At 48.9% G+C, this 20,634-nt stretch overlaps 1 protein-coding gene across 4 annotated transcripts in view; it reads right to left on the reverse strand.

Annotated features, from left to right (window-relative positions):
- Window positions 1-1,396: 1,396 nt before the first annotated feature.
- VPS33B (VPS33B late endosome and lysosome associated) overlaps window positions 1,397-20,634 on the reverse strand; it is a 22,413-nt gene continuing 3,175 nt past the window's right edge. For 3 of the 4 annotated variants that reach the window (XM_017517813.2, XM_017517834.2, XM_017517823.2), the window contains 20 exons: window positions 18,809-18,858; window positions 18,549-18,616; window positions 13,911-13,956; window positions 11,428-11,522; window positions 10,970-11,074; window positions 10,471-10,567; window positions 10,244-10,321; window positions 9,962-10,035; window positions 9,595-9,681; window positions 9,317-9,407; window positions 9,003-9,077; window positions 8,677-8,741; window positions 8,443-8,497; window positions 6,666-6,712; window positions 5,376-5,508; window positions 4,414-4,487; window positions 3,533-3,634; window positions 2,957-3,032; window positions 2,734-2,850; window positions 1,397-2,013 (listed from right to left, as the gene is read on the reverse strand). In XM_017517813.2, the coding sequence (XP_017373302.1) occupies window positions 1,934-2,013; window positions 2,734-2,850; window positions 2,957-3,032; window positions 3,533-3,634; window positions 4,414-4,487; window positions 5,376-5,508; window positions 6,666-6,712; window positions 8,443-8,497; window positions 8,677-8,741; window positions 9,003-9,077; window positions 9,317-9,407; window positions 9,595-9,681; window positions 9,962-10,035; window positions 10,244-10,321; window positions 10,471-10,567; window positions 10,970-11,074; window positions 11,428-11,522; window positions 13,911-13,956; window positions 18,549-18,616; window positions 18,809-18,858 (1,615 nt within the window). In that variant the 3' untranslated portion in view covers window positions 1,397-1,933. Of the gene's footprint in view, window positions 2,014-2,733; window positions 2,851-2,956; window positions 3,033-3,532; window positions 3,635-4,413; window positions 4,488-5,375; window positions 5,509-6,665; window positions 6,713-8,442; window positions 8,498-8,676; window positions 8,742-9,002; window positions 9,078-9,316; window positions 9,408-9,594; window positions 9,682-9,961; window positions 10,036-10,243; window positions 10,322-10,470; window positions 10,568-10,969; window positions 11,075-11,427; window positions 11,523-13,894; window positions 13,957-18,548; window positions 18,617-18,808; window positions 18,859-20,634 lie in introns of all 4 variants that reach the window. The other variant, XM_017517840.2, reaches the window with a different exon arrangement.

Below are 20,634 nucleotides of genomic sequence, written 5' to 3' on the forward strand. Positions count from 1 at the left end.
TTGATGATCCAGTAACTCACGTTTTGATTTTCTTTCTTCCTCTTAGTAAGTGGCAGTACTGTGGAGTGGGGAACAGATGGGAGGATGAGCAGCTTGGAGGGACACTCTTGCAAAAACCCAGGCAAGAGACAATAAAGACCTCTGTCATAGGGATGGTGAGGACAGGAACTAGAGGCATTTAGAAATGAGAACCAGTAGGACAAGGGAACCAGCTGAAGGTGGAGCACAGAAAGAAAAAATCTGAAGTCAAGGATACAACTTTTTGCTTGTTTGAACAAAGCTTGGGAATAAGGGAAGAAGAGCAGATTAAAGGATTCAAGTAGGGACAAGAGCTTCCACTCATGAGTTTATTTTGTACATGCTGAGTTTGAAGTACCTGTGGAATGACCAGGTAGGAAATACTTGCAAGCAGCTCAGGAGTGAGATGAAAGCTTGAGGTCTGGAAGTGGATTACAGCGAAGGGCAGAGAGAGCAAATGGGATGAGCAACAAGCTAGGAGACTGTGGGAGGACAAATAGAGCACTATGGAAGCTGGGTAAGACAATTTCAAGGAAAAGGTAGTCATCAGTGAGATCAAGTTGGAAGAGGCCTGAAAAGAGGCCACTAATATAGGTGGTTATAATTCCTTTTTTTTTTTTGGAGACCGGGTCACAGCTTACTGCAGCCTTAACCTCCTGGGCTCAAGGGATCCTCCCACCTCAGCCTCTCCGGTAGCTGGGAATACAAGCGTGTGCCACCACACTCAGCTAATTTTTTTTTTTTTTTTGGTTTGTGTTTGAGGCGGAGTCTTGCTCTGTCACCCAGGCTGCAGTGCTGTGGCACAACCTTAGCTGACTACAACCTCCACCTCCCGGGTTCAAGTGATTCTTCTGCCTCAGCCTCCCAAGTAACTGGGATCACAGACATGAGCCACCATGCCCAGCTAATTTTTATCTTTTTAGTAGAGAAGAGGTTTCACCATGTTGGCCAGGCTGGTCTCGAGCTCCTGACCTCAGGCGATCCACCCTCCTTAGCCTCCCAAAGTGCTGGGATTACAGGCGTGAGTCACTGCACCTGGCCGGCTATTTTTTAAATTTACTATAGAGATGCAGTCTTGCCATGTTATCCAGGCTGGTCTCAAACTCCACGGTTCAAGCATTCCTCTTGCCTCGGCCTCCAAAAGCGCAGTGATTACAGACATGAGCCACAGCACCCGGGCCTGTATTTCATAACTTTTAAAAGGTAAGGAAAGAGACAGAAAGGCTGCTAGCATCAGCAATGAGGAGGGTGCTGGTACATTTATAGGAGCATTGTTTGCTGCTGCCTGAAATGGCTCTAAAGGGACACAATCTTTCATTCTGCAATAAGAAACAAAACGCTTAAAATTAAAGTGCCTCCTTAAGTTAAAACAACAAAGTCATTTTCTCAAAAATGTAATGAATCACAACATTTTAGAGCTGGAAAGGTGCTTGCTGGTCACCTCACCCATCTTCCTCATTTTATGGTTGAGGAAACTCAGGAATAGAGCATTTGAGTGATTTTTACAGGGAAGAACCAGACCAGTCTGCAGCCACTACGGAGTCCAGGCCAAGAAGCATATGGTGCCCCTACAGAGGGACCCACGGGGCTTTCACTAATAAAGATGGAGGTGCGTGTCTAGAACGCCGAACACACTACATCTGAGAGCAGTGGCTTTATTTACAAGGATATTCAAACAGGATTTAGCAAAGGCTATCTCTTCCTGCTTGTTATCTTAGCAGCATGGGTTGTACTTCATGAACAGAAAAGAGAACTGTCCTGGGAGTAGGAAGTGAACTCTCTTCTTAGATATGTTCTCTAAATCCCAACGTGTTCCATGCTCCCCCCGCGGGGTAGTTGGTGGACACTTGGTTATAGCCTCCATCCCACTGAGGAATGTGTCCAGGGAAGATGTCCACACTGGCCGGGAAAAACATCAGGCTTTCACCTCACTCATGGCCTCCATCAGGCGAGCACTGTTTGTGACTGCTGTCGTCAGGAAAATGAACCTGTAGCCTAAGGAGGCAAATGCAGCAGCAAAAGAGACAGCGCAGATCTTATGCCCCCGTGGTAATCATGCAGCCCCTCCAGTTCCACAGTCCCCATGGGATCAGAGCACCAGTTTATAGACAGAGACATGAGTGCCATACTCCTGGGCACCACTACTTTCTATGCCTCAGATAACTGGCTCCCTACGACAGCAGCCCACAGTAAGGCTATGGCAAGCTGTACCCCAAGGCCAGGAGAAAAATATTCCTGTGCAGGACAGTGAGTGAGTGTGTGTGTGTGTATGTGTGTGTGTGTGTGTGTGTGTGTTGAGAGAGAGAGTGTGCCTGTGTGTGTTGGGTGTGTGTGTGTGTTCAGAGTGTGTGTGTGTGTGTTCAGAGTGTGTGCGTGTTGAGATGGAGTCTCGCTCTGTTGCCCATGCTGGAGTGCAGTGTCACGATCTCAGCTCACTACAACCTCCGCCTCCCAGGCTCAAGCAATTCTGCCTCAGCCTCCCGAGTAGCTGGGATTACAGGCACCCACCACCAAACCTGGCTAATTTTTGTATTTTTAGTAGAGACGGGGTTTCATCATGTTGGTCAAGCTGGTCTCAAAATCCAGACCTCAGGTGATCCACCTGCCTCGGCCTCCCAAAGTGCTGAAATTACAGGCGTGAGCCACCGTACCCAGCCGACGCTTTGTTGGCCAGATACAATGCAGGCCAATTCTCATCTTTGTGCTCTCTCTTACCTTTCTCTCTGCCCAGGAACCGGAGGGCTGAGATCTCAGAGAATGTGCAACCGCCCAAGAACACCACCAAGATGAGGCGCAGGGACTCACTGGAAGCCTTGTCTTCCTTGGTCATGTCTGTGAGGATCAGACCAGATTCAGCTCTTCCCTGACACGCTAGTCCTGAGTGGTGCCTCCAGCCCACCCCTCACTGCCAGCCTACCCCACTGTCGATGCCACATACCTGTGAATGCAAAGTCACCACAGTTGAGCAGCCTTACCACCTCATCAAGGCCCTGCCAGCTTCGCCGCTCTAGCACCTGGGAAGGCATAAGCACTGTTTCAAGGCTACAGACAGTGTCAGGCTTAGGAAAGGAAGGGTACAGCAGCCAGACTGTCACGTTTCTTGCTCATTACTCAAGTGGCAAAAAGTTGAGACAGGGCCGGGTGCAGTGGCTCACGCCTGTAATCCCAACATTTTAGGTGATCAAGGTGGGGGGATCACCTGAGGTCAGGAGTTTGAGACCGGCCTGGCCAACATAGAATCGGCCCAATCTATATGAAACCCCATCTCTACTAAAAATACAAACATTAGCTGAGTGTACTGTAGGCCCAGCTACCTGGGAAGCTGAGGCAGGAGAATCACTTGAATCGGGGAGGCGGAGGTTGCAGTGAGCTGAGATCGTGCCACTGCACTCCAGCCTGGGCAACAGAGCAAGACTCCATCTCTCAAAGAAAAAACAAAGTTGAGACAGGCCAGGGGCCAAGAGAAATCAAAGAGAGTGAAATACAAATGGAAGCAAGAGTAACATGCTCTCACCTGCTCAATGATTCGGCAGCTCAGGGGCACGTAAGCACCACTGAAGACGTAAGCCATGTCTCGGGGCACTTTCAGATCATACTCGCCGTCCACGCGTGGGATCTGTAAGACAAAGGGAATTCATCAGGCAAATAACAGCTCAGCTCCCTAACCGTTTACAGGGTCAGAGAAAGTGGCAAAGCCCAAAGAACAGTTCTTACTTCAACTAAAGGGAGAAGTAGCAATAGCCCTGGAAAGAGGATCCGTAGCCAAAGATGGCAGTCTCTGTTCAGCAACTGCCAGTTCTCTGGAATGAGTTCCCATGTGCCATTACTGAATAATATGAAGGGCTGGAGGGGAGGCTTCTCCTTTCCCTGCCCTCAAGTGACATGGGATATGGCTGTCACTGAAGCAGCACTTATTCTCTGGCACTGGCAGGTGCTTGTTACATGTGGATTAGATGAATGAATCTACAATGTTATAAGACTACCCAGCAAAAGAATTCTTACACACATGAAATGACAAAAAGGTTTTTGTGGATTCAAAGTACTCCACAGTGGGCCAGGCTCGGTGGCTCACACCTGTAATCCCAGCACTTTGGGAGGCTGAGGTGGGCGGATCACCTGAGGTTATAAGTTCAAGAACAGCCTGGCCAACATGGTGAAACCCCATCTCTACTAAAAATATAAAAATTAGCCAGGCATGGTGGCACATGCCTGTAGCTACTCAGGAGACTGAGGCAGGAGAAGCATTTGAACCCAGGAGGCAGAGGTTGCAGTGAGCTGAGATTATGCCACTGCACTCCAGCCTGGGCAACAGAGCAAGACTGCATTGCCCCCCAAAAAAGTACTCCAGAATGGAATGAACCCACCATCTCCCCTAACCATCCCTGTTCCACATACCAAATTCAGCTTTTTGCTGATGGCACGAAAATTGCTCCTCTTGGCCAGAGAACTGAAGGCATCAGTAATTTTTCCTGGGGAAGAAATCTGTGTCAGGTTTCACCGAAGGTCTATGCGTTCATGACACTGCCACAGGCAACACCGTTCAGGACATGACAGCACCAGTCACATCCAAAGACTCTCGGAACCTGTTCACGTACCATTCCCTGGAACTAATCAAGATACTCCCCACCCACAGCCTTCCCCCTCCTACAGGGTACCAGCTCTCTACGAAATGCAATCCACAGGGTGACCCGAGTTTACTGCTATGTGCTTTGGAGTTAAACCAACCTAACTTATTTATTTTTTTTTTTTTTTTGAGACAGAGTTTCGCTCTTGTTACCCAGGCTGGAGTGCAATGGCGCGATCTCGGCTCACCGCAACCTCCGCCTCCTGGGTTCAGGCAATTCTCCTGCCTCAGCCTCCCAAGTAGCTGGGACTACAGGCACGCGCCACCATGCCCAGCTAATTTTTTGTATTTTTAGTAGAGACGGGGTTTCACCATGTTGACCAGGATGGTCTCGATCTCTTGACCTTGTGATCCACCCGCCTCGGCCTCCCAAAGTGCTGGGATTACAGGCTTGAGCCACTGCGCCCGGCCCCCAACCTAACTTATTAAGGCACCTGGGACAAATCACTTCATTCTCTAAGCCTCAGTTTCATCATCCATAAAATGAGGATGAGAAAATCTACCTCACAGAGTCTTTGTGAGGATTAAATCAGAAACTAAAGGGCTGAGAGCATGGCAAGTGTTCACTATGTGGAAACCGCTCCTACTAGCAGTAGTGGTAGTAATCGTCATGACATTAATAGGAAGGAATCAATCCGGCTTCTCCAGTTCATTCCGTCCCTCCCCGTGTGCTGCCTGTTGAAAGAAGTCAGGACCACAGCTGGAGCAGAGGCCACCTGTGCTCCCTGCTTACCTGCAGCCTTGTCGGTCACCAGCTTGCTCACTTTACTCTCCACGGCTGTAAGGGTGTCCCCGGGGCCCTGCTCTGTTAAGAGCCCAGCTCGTCGCAGATTGGAGAAGGTTAGCATGTGCTCAGGGCCATAGCTCTGAAGAAGATGCAATTAGACTATTTACTGCGTTTCCAAAAAGCATCTAAGCACTGTCAGCCTCTACAGAGGTGAGCGAGAGAAGGACTGTGCAGCCTCTGCTCACATTTTGTTGAGATACATTTTCACATCAGAAATAACCAAACAGGGGCTGGGCTCAGTGGCTCACGCCTCTAACTAATCCCAGGGCTTTAGGAGGCCAAGGCAGGCAGATCACTTGAGGTCAGGAGTTTGAGACCAGCCTGATGAACATGGTGAAACCCCATCTCTACTAAAAATACAAAAATTAGCCTGAGATGGTGGCTCAGGCCTGTAGTCTCAGCTCCTCAGGAGGCTGAGGCAGAGAATTGCTTGAACCTGGGAAGCAAAGGCTGCAGTGAGCTGAGATCGCACCATTGCACTCCAGGCGGGGTGACAGAGTGAGACATCACCTCAAAAAAAAAAAAAAAAAGAAAGAATTACACCAAACAAAAATGGATAAAAAGCAGCATGAGCCATGTGTGGTGGCTCACACCTGTAATCCCAACACTCTGGGAGGCCGAGGTGGATGGATCATGAGGTCAGGAGTTTGAGACCAGCCTGACCAACATGATGAAACCCCATCTCTACTAAAAATACAAAAATTAGCTGGGCATGGTAGTGTGCGCCTGTAATCCCAGCTACTCTAGAGGCTGAGGCAGGAGAATCGCCTGAACCAGAGAGGCAGAAGTTGCAGTGAGCCAAGATCACACCACTGCACTCCAGCCTGGGCGACAGGGCGAGACTGTCTCAAAAAAAACCAAAAAGACCTATGGATGTATGGGGAAGGCTTCCCAGAAGAAGTAAGACTTGAACCAGGAAGGAAAGCAGAATCAATGCCTCACACAGTGCTAAAATGAGGGAGACAACCATCAGTAAGAACTCACCACTGGGGCCAGCACTGAAATGTTGAATTCTCAGCACTGGCCATGTGCCATGAGTGTATGGGGTGAAACAAGAGTAAAGGGCAGAGAGGCGTGCTCAAAGGTGACGCTCCCTAGTAGCTCTAGGAGGGAGGCCAGAATGGAAACAGGAAGGTAATCGAGGCAGGAAAGGGGCCACTTCTTTTGCCTCTTTCAAAAATGCCCAATAACTACCCTCCACCAAGTTCCCTCAACAATACATTCTCCAGGCCTTACCTGCAGATACTGTGTTTTCAGAGACCGGTAATCCTTGGGGATCAAACCTAAGAGTGAAGAAAATAAGACAGGTGCATGAGCAAGAGGCCAGCAGAGGCACCCTAAAATGTACAGATAAACCAGCATCCAATGCCTTCTTCAGGAGGGACTCAGTTAACCCTGTAGAGTATACAGTTGGTTCTAAATTTAAGCTTGCTTATTGAAAGATAAAGCCTGGGTCTGGGAGTTCCCAAGAAGAGTTGTGAAACATGAGTGTGCTGAGGAGGGGACACCAGAACTAAAGGTGATCATAGGGGGGTGGGGGCGGATTCAGCGCGGGAAGGAGAAGTGACGACTCATGCATTTCTTTCTGGCTAAGGGGCAGTTCTACTAGGAACTGCTTCACAACTACTGAGAAACAGGAAAAGTGTTCAAATGACTCCCAAAAGCATGGTCTTAAATGTTTTTCTCCATAGAGGTAAGAATAACTGAGATTCTAGGCCGGGTACGGTGGCTCATGCCTGTAATCTCAGCACTTTGGGGGGCCAAGTTGGGTGAATCACCTGAGGTCAGGGGTTCAAGACCAGCCTGGTCAACATGGTGAAACCCCGTCTCTACAAATACAAAATTAGCCGAGCGTGGTGGCGCATGCCTGTAGTCCCAGCTATTTGGGAAGCTGAGGCAGGAGAATCACTTGAACCTGGGAGGCGGACGTTGCAGTGAGCTGAGATCATGCTATTGTACTCCAGCCTGGGCAACCAAAGCGAAACTCCACTAAAAAAACAAAAGAGAGAATAACTGGGATTCTAACTATAGTAAATGAGATTTAGAATAAGTAGAATACTTCTCTGGGTAGAAAGCAACATTCGACTGGGCACAGTGGCTGATGCCTGTAATCCCAGAACTTAGGGAGGCTGAGGCAGGTGGATCACCTGAGGTCGAGTTCTAGACCAGCCTGGCGAACATAACAAAACCTCGTTGCTATTAAAAATACAAAAATTAGCTGGGTGTGATGGCCTACACCTGCAATCCCAGCTACTCGGAGACTAACAGGAGAATCGCTTGAACCCGGGAGGCAGAGGTTGCAGTGAGCTGAGATGACATCATTGCACTCCAGCCTGAGCAACAGAGCGAGACTCTGTCCCCACCCCCCAAAAAAAGGTAAAAGAAAAAGAAGGGGCAACCTTCAAGAATATTCACCAACTGGAAGACTTCAACAGTAAAATGAAGTTGCCACGAAGGTTGCAGAATCTGAGATTTTAGAAATGTTCATGACAACCAGCTGGGCACAGTGGCTCACGCCTGTAGTCCCAGCTACTCAGTAGGCTGAGGCAAGAGAATCGCTTGAACCAGGGAGGCGGAGGTTGTGGTGAGCCGAGATCGTGCCACTGCATTCCAACTTGGGTGATGGAGTGAGACTCCATCTCAAAAAAATAAATAAATAAAATAAATGTTCATGAAATTAACTTGCTATCCCTTTTTCCTGGAATGTATCTTTATCTTATTGAAAATAAAGACAGACGGAGTGTGAGAGAAGTCCCACTCAGCTCTGCACCCCTGCAGTCCTAAGATGTGGCTGGGTTCTAGGGTGGCCTGGATGTGGTCCCACTTAGGGCAAAAACAATACATTCCCCTGTGGCCTGGTGATGATTCACCCCAAACAAAAAAGAATCCACCAAATTACAGGGAAACATTCTGTTTGCTAAGACGTGTGCCTTAGCCTTTCAAAATCACTTCTTCCGTCCCTAAGGCATAGTTTCTCAGTCTGACATTCTCATCCGTAGGCTCTTGGGCTCACCATTCTCAGTGATAGACAAAAGGCACATGAGGCGCAGGCTTTCTATAGGCGACACCTGCACAGGAAGAAAGAATCAAGGAGAACTGAAGCTTCAGGACATGTGTCCTTCCCCTCTGCTGGAGGCTGACCTCACCATTCTCGGCTCCACCCAGCCCTCCACCTGCGCACCTGCTGGGTTCTATGTCTCCACCTCTAAACACCATTCTCGGCTCCCCGGGCCCTCCACCTGCGCACCTGCCGATCTATGTGCTCCTCAATGTAGCTGGTGCTCTCCCGGATGTTGAATCCCTCTAGCAGTGCTGTGAGTAATCAGAGGAGAGCCTGTTACTGGGGAACCAGCTCAGCTGCTGCCGTCTATGCTAACAGGTGTCTGTCTCCCCATCTCTTTCTCCATCCTTGGGGTGGATTAAGGGACCCCCAGGACTTCTAGCAAGAACCAGCATTCCACATAGCTTCCCAATGTCAGCTGGAAAGAGCCAGAGAACATCTTTTCAGGGTGGGAAGGGGCTGGGAGCAGGGCAGAAGTGTGGGCAGTAGCGCAGCAAGGCTGCTGCAGTTACCGTGCTCAGTCTTGATGAGCTCCTGGAAATCCTGCTTGGTTTTCTTCTTCATGATGGATTCACAGGCCCCAATATCTGCAGGTTGGACAAAAAGGGAGCTGATCTATTCCTGGTTCTAGAAAGATGCCTCTTTACTGTCCAGAAGAATAAAAACCTCTTGAGGTAAAATCCAAAAGCACTTCTTCCCACTTTACAGCAAATAAGACCATATGTGTCAGATGAACAGAGGTCTCCTCCTTGGAGGCCATGGTCCTCTGGAGCTTTTCCTGGGGGGACACAGTCACTTCCCCTCTGTCCCTCAAGCTGAAACCTACGGAGACTCAGCAGGCGGTGCTCTTGTTTCAGGCCCTTGAGCTCCTGGGACACGAAGTTCTTCATCTGCTTGATGTCCATGCCTCTCCGGCGCTGTGGGTAAATTCCCAAAGGTGAACCCCCAACCTCAGACACAAGAAAGCACCCCCCTCCCTCAGCTGCCATCCATCCATGAGAAAGGACGGGGAGCTTGTCATAGTATTAGAAAGGGAGTCTGTGGACAGCATCCTTGGGAAGGCACTGAGGCGAGAAAACAGAGGACCCGGGCTCCGAGCCTCACATCATACTGGGCCTGCAAGTTCCGGGCCTTCTGGCTCAAGAAGCCAAAGACATTGGAGAAGTGCTCGTTTCGAATCTCATGGAACACCTGTGAGGGGAAGCAGATGGGAGCAACACATTGTCAGAACAGAACTGAGCAGCAGAATGACAGTACAGGAAGCGTGCCGCGGTGTGCCGGGAATACAAAGAAATACAAAGAAGGCTGAGCTGGGACCCGTAAATCCATGTTGAGTCCACTCTGCTCTGGGGTGTGCTCTTAACTGGTGGGGAGACCCTCCCAGACTCAGCCTCCCCTCACAGAGCTGGGCCTGCAGCCTCATGTAAGCAGCAGCCCTCGGGGGGTCCACTGCTGGCACCCATACCCTCACCTTGTCCTCGGCATTGAGGAGCACCTTCAGGCTCTTGTCGGAGGATGTGACTTCTGGGCCAAAGTCGACACTCCCTTTGAGAACAGAGGGACAGCTCTTAGCATCTCCAGTGAGGACTTCCCCTACCCTTCCCTGAACTGCCATGAAGGTCCTCAAACTGTCTGGAAGCCAGCAGTTCATTCAGGGTCTGGGTCTCTCCCACAAGCCCTGTCCCATGTGGGCGGGTGCCAAGGCTGATGACCACATCCATCTTGCCAAGATGCAGAGGACAGTGGCACTCACCACACTTGATGCGGAAGGTGTCATCCACTAGGCCCTCGTAAACCACTTGGGAGCAAAGTGCCGTCACAAAGTCCACATCTGAAACAGAGATCCCTGAGCTCATACGAAGGTTCTCCCTGACCCAGCCCCCCACACACCGTGCTGGGATTTCAACTTTGCCACCACACTTGCCATATTCCAGCGTCTTCTAGGGCTGAAAGATGACAGGAGTGCTGGGCATCATTTACCTCTGTCCAAGAGAAAGATATGTCCAATCTCTGGCCTTCGGCCCTTGGTTTCACCATCCTCCTCCTCCTCCAGTTTCCTCCACAATTCATACGCCATCTGCCAGGGCCCAGAACATTCTGTCTTGTGTCCAGGTCTCTACTGCAGCCCCATACCTACAGAAGCCAACCCCTTCCACGTGATACTTCCTCTTATTCACCATGTGCCCCTGTTCTGCTCCCACCTGTGCCTATCCCTGCCCACCCCTTCATGCCAATGAGAAGGAGTGTTAGGAGTGTTACTCTGTCCCAAAAATAAAGAGATTTAGGAATGCTACCCAGGAGACCCTGGCTCTTGCCTCTGTTAGCCACACAAGTTCTCCTCTCTGAGGACCTATTCCAGAACAATGAAAGCAAAGTAAAGAATACACCTCATATCACAGACACCCTTGGATAACTCCAGGTGGGTCCGGAACAGAGGAAATAGGGTTTGCTGGGACACCAGTACCTTGAGGGCTCTCACCTTGGCACATCTGCCAATTCCATAGCAGTTTGGAAAGGGTCCATAGAGAGCGCTGAGAAGGTGCAAGGCCTGAGCCACAGTGTTGATCCAACGCTGATCTCCTTCCTGCAGGGACCACACAAGCCACAAACATATGAATCAACCCCACAGGACCATCTGGAAAATAGCTAGCCCTGGAAGCCTGGGACAGGATGGCAGGGTCTGGGAGAGGCTTGAAAGGCTCATTTTCATTGGCCCCTGGACAGGCAGGCAGGGTCTGTGGGAGGCCTGAAAGGTTCATTTTCATTGGCTCCACAGGAAGTCCCACAAAGACCAATCTGTAGCACTCAATCACTACATCACGATCGCTTGTGATAAATTATTTCAGTTGGACAAAGATTACACTGGTATTTCTAGTCCTCTGGATCCCACATTTGTCCCTGTCCCCTGATGCCAAGACCCAAGGGCCCTGTATTTACCAGAAAGTAATCCCTGAAAAATTCTGGTAGTTCCATGCTCAGCAGATCCACATCAAGAGGCAGTAGAGAGAAGGCCCATTCGTCGCAGCTCACATCTGTGGGGATAGAAAGCATCAGCCTCCCTGCAGAAGGTACTTAGCTCCACGTTAAGAGGGAAGGCCCGCCACAATCATGCAGCAAGTATTTGAGCGCCTGCCACACACCAGTACTGCACTAAGCAATGGAGCCTCAAAGAAGACACAGCCCCTGCCCTTAAGGAGCTCAAGGTCTGATAAGGAAAGGAGACACGTCTACAGCAGCCTGTAATACAATGTGGTAAGTGGTGGGTTTTTACTAGAGGGCTGACCAAAAGTGCCGAGAAAGCATTCATTCACTCTCTATTTATTTATTTATTTGAGATGGAGTTTAGCTCTTGTCACCCAGGCCGGAGTGCAATGGCGGGATCTTAGCTCACTACAACCTCTGCCTCCCGGGTTCAGGTGATTCCTGCCTCAGCCTCCTGAGTAGGTGGAATTACAGGCATGTGCCACCACACCCAGCTAATTATTGTATTTTTATCAGAGATGGGGGTTTTGCCATGTCAGCCAGGCTGGTCTCAAACTCCTGACCTCTCGTGATCTGCCCGCCTCAGCCTCCCTAAGTGCTGGGATTACAGGTGTGAGCCACTACACCTGCTCACTCATTCATTCTTTAGCAAGTATTTACTCAAAGCTGCCTACATGTAGGACGACGTTGAACACCAGAGATAACAGCAGTGAGCAAAATGGACAGACTCCCAACCTTCTGGAGCTTACAGTCTAGTGGGGGAGACACACCAGACAAAGTACGACACAAACTGTGAAATCATGGTTTTGCTTCAAAGAGGTCAAGCCGCAAACTGTGAGCACAAATATTAAAAGGATGTAACCACAACTGGGGGTGTAGGAAAGACTTCTCTCAAGATGAGAAAATTAAGCTTAGAATATGGGTAAGAGGCCGGGCGCGGTGGCTCATGTCTGTAACCTCAGCACTTTGGGAGGCCGAGGCAGGCGGATCACCTGAGGTCAGGAGTTCGAGACCAGCCTGGCCAACGTGGTGAAACCCAATCTCTACTAAAAATACAAAAATTAGCAGGGTGTGGTGGTGCACACCTGTAATCCCAGCTACTCAGGAAGCTGAGACAGGAGAAATGCTTGGGAGGTGGAGGTTGCAGTGAGCTGAGATCAAGCCACTGCACTCCAGCCTGGGTGACAGAGCAAGACCCTACCTCAAAAAAAAAAAAAAAAAAAAAAAAAAAAAAAAGAATTTGGGTAAGACTTGGAAAGGCAAAAAGGTGTAGGCTGGAGAACATTCTCGGCAGCTGGAAAAGCATGGGTAATGTCCCTGTTGCTGCAGGGTGGTGAGTCAGGAGAAGGAAGCAGCACAGGATGAGGCTAGTGGGACAGGAGGGGCCAGACTGTGCAAGGGACAGGAGGCATGCTGGGAGCGCTGGGCTTTCTACTGAGCCGCTGCCGGATTTCCAGCAGGGAGTGCTGTGATGAGGTTTGGGCTGTGTGAGGAAGCGTGTGAGGAATACACAGAGCGGAGGCCCAGTTTTTCTTGTGAGAGCCTTGGAAGGTGCGAAAAGAGTGGTTGGTCGTTTCCAACTCTCAGCCCTGGTGTTCCTTTCACACGACCTCAATAGTGTTCTTTTTTTCCTTTTTTTTTTTTTTGAAACTGAGTCTTGCTCTTGTCACCGAGGCTGGAGTGCAATGGCAACTGCAACTCCGCCTCCTGGGTTCAGGCAATTCTCCTGCCTCACTCAGCCTCCCAAGTAGCTAGAATGTGCCACCATGCCCAGCTAACTATTGTATTTTTAGTAAAGATGGGGTTTCATCTCTACATTCATCAGCTACATTCATGTGGCTGGGTACAGTGGCTCACTCCTCTAATCCCAGGCTGGTCTTGAACTCCTGATCTCAGGTGATCCACCCCCTTGGCCTCCCAAAGTGCTGGGATTACAGGCATGAACCACCATGCCTGGACTTTTTTTTTTTTTTTTTGAGACTTAGTCTTGCTCTTGTTGACCAGGCAGTAATGCAATGGTTCGATCTCAGCTCACTGTAACCTCCCTCTCCCGGGTTCAAGTGATTCTCCTGCCTCAGCCTTCTGAGTAGATGGAATTAGAATTACAGGCATGTGTCACCACACCCAGCTAATTACTGTATTTTTAGTAGAGATGGGGTTTCACCATGTTGCTCAGGCTGGTCTCAAACTCTTGACCTCAGGTGATCTGCCCCCTCGGCCTCCCAAAGTGCTGGGATTACAGGCGTGAGCCACTGTGCCCGGCCCCCAGTAGTCTTCTAATCTGTAGTCCTGTTCCCATTCCCATTCTTAGGAACCTCTCCTCCTGCTAGACTAACAGGAATAAGACTAGGAAAAGAAGGAGCTGGGGTGGAGAATAACAATTATTTTTTCTTCTGTATGTTCTCTCTCCCTTCCCACTCACATTCATCTCCTCTCACCTCCATAGATGCCCTCTTCCTCAAGCACCATCTCACATGCATAAAACTGAAAGAGAAAAGGAAACTGATTAGTAACTACCTTCTTCCCTGTTCTCTCCACTTCTCGGGATTCCTCCGTGGTCACTGATGAAGACAATAATTACCGAACCCAGTGAAAGACAAGAGAACCCAGACTCTTAGACCTGGAAAGGACCATCAGAATGATTCAGCCCAGCACTTCATTTCTTTCTCATCCATTTAATTTATGTTTCAGTAAATTGCTTCTTATCTCCCTGAGAGAATGGAAGAGCTTTACAAAGGAGGAGCTCAGCTGTCTTCAAAAGTGAGTTGGACAGGCAGTGATGAGAGGAATAGCATGAAGTGCTCTGGAAATGGTGGAGAAGCAGGTGGGAGGGAAAGAGCTGTGCAAGGGAGACTGAATTCTGTTTAGGACATGCCCACGGGACCTCGGGAGACACAGACACAGACTTGGGGTTCAGTAGCATATAAGTGGTGTTTAAAGTGGATGATGTGCCTGGGTGCAGTGGTTCATTCCTGTAATCCCAGAACTTTGAGAGGCTGAGGCAGGTGAATCACTTGAGCCCAGAACTAGAACAGTCTGGGCAACAGAGTGAGACCCCACCTCTACAAAGCAATGCAAAAATTAGCCGGGCATGGTGGTGTGTGCCTGTAGTCCCAGCTACTCAGGAGGCTGAGGTGGGAGGATCACTTGAGTCTAGGGGGTCGAGGCTGCAGTGAGCTGAGACTGGGCCCCTGCATTCCAGCCTGGGCCACAGAGTGAGACCCTGTCTCAAATAAATAAATAATAAAGTGGATGGTCTGTCCAAGAGAAAAGAACACACAGAGGAGAGCGAATGACAGGACTCTGGGGAACACCAAGATGAAAGGGGGCCAGAGTACAAGGCAGGGCGGAGAAGACTGAGAAAGAATACCCAGAGACGCAGGGGCAGCAGCAAACAGCAACAGTCAAGGCAGGGAAGGTCAGAGGTGCAAGGAAGACCAGGCAACAGTGTCAAACGCCAGGGTAGTTAGTAGGATTCATCAAATAGACACCACTGGATTTGACAACAGAGGCCTGAGGGAGGCTAGATGAAACGAAGAAGGTGGAGATGAGGAAGCAGAAGCAGCGGCAGTAGAACGTTCTTTACAGAAGCCTGACCATGAAAGAAGGGGGAGTCCTGACGGGAGAAGAGATGAAATGGGAGACACCGTTCAGAAGGGATGGATGTGTGTGAAGGCAGAAGAGAAAGGCTACCTGGTAAAGCAAGATAATGGAGAAGGCAGGCAGAAGGGGGGCCAGGAACTGGCATGGAACGGCCCATCTTAGAAAAGGCCATGATCTCTTCCTCCTTTGAGAGAAGTGGCGAAAGAGTGAATATTTGAAAGTAATGAGAAAGACTGCTGAGGGCACTCACATTTGATAATGAGATGACGTTATGAACAGCTAATGTTTTAAGCCCTTAAAATGGACTAGGCATGGTTCTTAGCGTTTTACAAGAATCACTTGTCTTCATCTTCATACTGGCTCTATGAGATGTAACCAATGCTACCTGCTCCTTATTTTATAGTTACACAGAAGAATCCTATTCATCTCTCACTCATTTCTGCCAGGAAAACTAAAATCTACACGTCTGCTTTTAGCTTTTAATGCTAAGTAATGGAATTCCACAGCCAGGTCTAAAAATTGCCAGTCTTCATAATTATCAAAGGGAGTCTCAAGGAAGAGATAGAGATGCCTCCTAATACAAAATTAGGTCAAAAAATTTGATTAGATAAGGTTGTTAAGTGGAGAACACTCATAAAAATACAAATTTTGTTTTTGTGTAATGTAGAGGCTAATAGGGTTATTTTAACTTGTAGGATTATTCCCTGTTAATACAAATCTGTCCTTGGCCAGTCACAGTGCTCATAACTGTAATCCTAGCACTTTGGGAGGCAGAAGTGGGCAGATTGCCTGAGATCAGGAGTTCAAGACCAGCCTGAGCAATCTGGCAAAACCAACCTCTATTAAAAATACAGAAAATTAGGCCGGGCACAGTGGCTCATGCCAGTGGCTCAGGCCTAGCCCTTTGGGAGGCTGAGGCAGGCGGATCACGAGGTCAGGAGATTGAGACCATCCTGACCAACATGGTGAAACCCTGTCTCTACTAAAATACAAAAAATTAGCCAGATGTTGTGGTGCGTGCCTGTAGTCCCAGCTACTGGGAGGCTGAGGCCGGGGAATCGCTTGAACCCAGGCAGTAGAGGTTGCAGTGAGCCGAGATTGCGCCACTGCACTCCAGCTGGGTGACAGAGCAAGGCTCCTTCTCAAAAAAAACAAAAACAAAAAATCAGGCCAGGTATGGTGGCTCAACCCTTAAGCCTGGCACTTTGGGAGGCAGAGGCAGACGGATCACAAGGTCAGGAGATTGAGACCATCCTAGCTAACAAGGGGAAATCCTGTCTCCACTAAAAATACAAAAAATTACCTGTGCGTGGTGGCACGCGCCTGTAGTCCCAGCTCCTCGGAAGGCTGAGGCAAAAGAATCCCTTGAACCCAGGAGGCAGAGGTTGCAGTGAGCTAAGACTGTGCCACTGCACTCTAGCCTGGGCAAGAGAGTGAGACACCGTCTCAAACAAACAAACAAAAATTAGCCAGGCATGGTGGCGCACACCTGTAGTTCCAGCTACTCGGGAGGCTGAGGCAGGAGAATTGCTTGAACCCAGGAGGTGGAGGTTGCAGTGAGCTGAGATCGCACCACTGCACTCCAGCCTGGGTGACAGAGCAAGACTGTCCTGCTCCACCCCCCAGAAAAATCTGTCCTTGAACGTATAGTTCGAAAAATAAAAAGGCTTCATCAAAGTCCGTAAACCAGAAATTATTGCCATGGCTCCTTTAATAACATTCAGAAGTATCTATAACTCCGAGTGGTTGTCCTACTCAATAATTTCTTGCCCTGGTAATAATACTTCACATGCTTGTATTCCTAAGCCGGATAAATATTTCTAAGATTGTGTTATCAATTCTCAAGTGACATTCAAAGGAAGGTCACTGGCTCTTTCCGCTTATTCCTTTTACAGAAGGAGAAAACAATACACGCCGAGGGTACCACTTGATTTCTTATTTCAACAGACACTCAAAGTCATCTCACTTAAATTAAGAGATAAGTACTATCATCAATTCTATCTTCCAGGTGAGAAAACTGGGACGCAGAACAGCTCAGTCCCTGAACCAAGACCACACAGGAAAAAGACCTCAAGAGCAGATTTTATCCAGACAGCCTGGCTTCAGAGGCTTCAGTCCTTAGTTACTGCTTCTATTTTCTCTAGAATTTTCTTAGAAAATTGAAAAGGAATAAATCCCTGTCCTTCCTACTCTAGTTTCTACCTTCTCTAAGTGTGCATGCACTGCGTGCTACAGCTTTACAGGCCTATGGCTGGTAAGGTAAAGGCCTGGAACATCATTCCTCCCATTGCTGGGATTGAGGATGCAGCTAGCTGATGTGGAGGTGAGAGAGGAGCTCAATGCAATCAAGAAAGGGAGGGACTATGATGGACCTCCACATCTGTACTGCAATTATTGAGGTAAAGAAGTCAGCGCTCAGGCCGGGCGCAGTGGCTCACGCCTGTAATCCAAGCACTTTGGAGGCCAAGGTGGGCGGACCACCTGAGGTCGGGAGTTCAAAACCAGCCTGACCAACATGGTGAAACCCTGTCTTAAAAAAAAAAAAGAAGTCAGCACTCTAGCCGGCCATGCTAACTCACTGTGTGAGCATGGGCGTCAGTTCCCTCAGCTGCTCAAAGTTGGGGTGGAGTAAAACAGTCTCTAAGGTTCCCTTTCTGTGCAAGAAAAAGCTTTTCCAATATAAGGTGGCATGGTTCTAGTAACCTGGGGCAGCCCAGCCACATCCCTATAAGCATGGGGAGTAGGGGGAGGGAGGGCGATGATTTGCCGTGTTGACTACGAAAGGGATACAGGGAGAAAATCACTGAAAAGCTGTAGCACTGCACCATCACTACCCTAGATCTGTGTTAGGGACACAAGGCAGGTTCTGCTTTGCAAGGGTGAAGCTTTTCATTTAGAGAAATCTATGCAGAGGCCTCCTCTAACGGGTCCTCAATACTTTATTTGGGACAGTAAGATGACAGGCCCTCTGCTAAACAAATGAGGATACGTTAATGAAAAGAGAGTGACAGGTATTTGGCTCAGTCATATATCATTTGCTTTAAGGGAGTGCTATGGTTTGAATGTGGCCCCCAAAAGTTCATGTGTTGGAAACTTAATCCCCAGTGCAGCAGTGCTGGGTCATGAGGGAGGCATTCTCATGAATGGATTCAGGTCCTTATGGCAGGAGTGGGGGGCTATAAGGCAAGGCCGGCCCTGAGCGCCTCTCAGTGTCATGTGCTGGCTTCTACCTCCCAGCCTTCCACCACGGGATGATGCTTGCCAGATGCAGCCCCATGCTCTCGGACTTCACTACCTCCCCAGACCATGAGCTGAAGAAATTTCTGTTCATTATAAATCACCCAGTCTCAGGTACTCTGTTACAGCCACAGAAAGTGAACGGAGACAGGGAGGTAGTGCTGTTGGCCCCTTACCCCTGCCTAGTCCTCAGCCCTGTTCTACCTTATCCCACTTCCTCTAGGACCCAAACCCACCTTCTGGGGGCTGAAGATCACTTTGTATTTGCGAGTTCGGCCAGCCACTTTGTCAGCATTGACAAGACCTACAGAGAGAAGGAATGCAGCCAAGCAAGCTGTGAGCCATCTGTTACACAGCAGCAGGGAGGCAGATACCCTCCACTGGTGCTCCCGCCAACCCAGAAGATTCTTTCCTTGTTAGAGGGTCCTTACGGCCAAGGCCCTTAGATCTTGCCCACCCTTTCCCACAATTACCCATAGTACCATGACACACTCACTGGCAATGTATCGCATATTCTTGATACGGGGTCTGACCAAGAAGCACAATCTATGAGAGAGAAAGAAAAAAAAAACAGTGAAGAAAAATACCATTGGATAGCAACTTAGAAGCAGCCAAAACAATACCAGCTCTTTGGCCATTTGCCTACAGATCTCACCCCCATCAAATCTATGCTGTTCTCTTGGTCCACCAGATGCCAACCACAGAAGACACCTCTCAACATAACAGGTATAATGTGATGAGCTGGTACTGACCCTATGGTGGACCCAGGAGTTCCTGTTCTCAAGTAACTTACAATCCAGTGGGCAAAGAAAGATGCATATATATGCAGTATATTAACAACCAAGTGTCAAAAACCAATACAGGATAGACCATAAAAACACACAATTATTATTCATCAGTTAAAAATCAAATAAGACCAGGTGAGGTGGCTCATGCCTATAATCCCAGCACTTTGGGAGGCTGAGGCAGGCGGATCACCTGAGATCAAGAGTTCAAGATCAGCCTGACCAACATGGAGAAACCCTGTTTCTACTAAAAATACAAAATTAGCTGGGCGTGGTGGGGCATGCCTATAATCCCTGCTACTTGGGAGGTTGAAGCAGGAGAATCACTTGAACCCGGGAGGTGGAGGTTGTGGTGGGCCAAGATCACGCCATTGCTTTCCAGCCTGGGCAAAGAGCAAAACTCCACCTAAAAAAAATAAAATAAAATAAAATACAGGCTCACATCTGTAATCCTAGCACTCTGGGAGGCCAAGGTGGGAAGATTGCTTGAGCTCAGGAGTCTGAAACCAGCTTGGGCAATAGAGTGAGACCTCATCTCTATTAAAAATAATAACAGGGCTGGGCGTGGTGGCTCACACCTGTAATCCAAGCACTTTGGAGGCCAAGGTGGGCAGATCACCTGAGGTCGGGAGTTCAAGACCAGCCTGACCAACATGGTGAAACCCCGTCTTTGTAATAAATAAAAAATTTAAAAAAACAATAATAACAGCAGGCTGGGCGTGGTTGCTCCCAGCACTTTGGGGGGTTGAGGCCGGTTGATCACCTGAGGTCAGGAGTTCAAGACAAGCCTGGCCAACATGGTGAAACCCTGTCTCTATTAAAAATACAAATATCAGCCAGGCATAGTGGCAGGTGCCTGTAATTCCAGCTACTCAGGAGGCTGAGGCAGGAGAATCACTTGAACCCAGGAGGTGAAGGCTGCAGTGAGCCAAGATCGTGCCATTATACTTCAGCCTGGGCAACAAGAGCAAAACTCCATCTCAAAAATAATAACAATAATAATGGTAAAATAAAATAAAATATACTATAGAGCCTGGTGAGGTGACTCATATCTATAATCCCAGCATTCTGGTAAGCCAAGGCGGGTGGATTACCTAAGGTCAAAAGTTCGAGACCAGCCTGGCCAATATTGCGAAGCCCCTTCTGTATACAAAAATTAGCCAGGTGTGGTGGCAGGCACCTGTAATCACAGCTAGTCAGGAGGCTGAGGCAGGAGAATCGCTTGAACCCAGGAGGCAAAGGTTGCAGTGAGCAGAGATCCCACCACTGTAGTCCAGCCTGGGTGACAGAGTCTCTGACTCAAAAAAATAAAATAAAACTGTAGGTGTACACAGTGGTGCCACACCTGTAATCCCAGTTGCTCAGGAGGCTGAAGTAGGAGGATCCTTTGAGCCGAGGAGCTTACTCCAGCCTGCACAACAGGGTGAGACCCTGTCTCTGAAAATAAATGAATTTAATTTTAAAAATTTAAAAATACTGGCCAGGTGCAGTGGCTCACGCCTGTAATCCCAGCATTTTAGGAGGCCAAGGCAGGTGG

The sequence above is a fragment of the Cebus imitator genome, unplaced genomic scaffold (genome assembly GCF_001604975.1).
Source record: "Cebus imitator isolate Cc_AM_T3 unplaced genomic scaffold, Cebus_imitator-1.0 Scaffold19, whole genome shotgun sequence".
NCBI lineage: Eukaryota > Metazoa > Chordata > Mammalia > Primates > Cebidae > Cebus > Cebus imitator.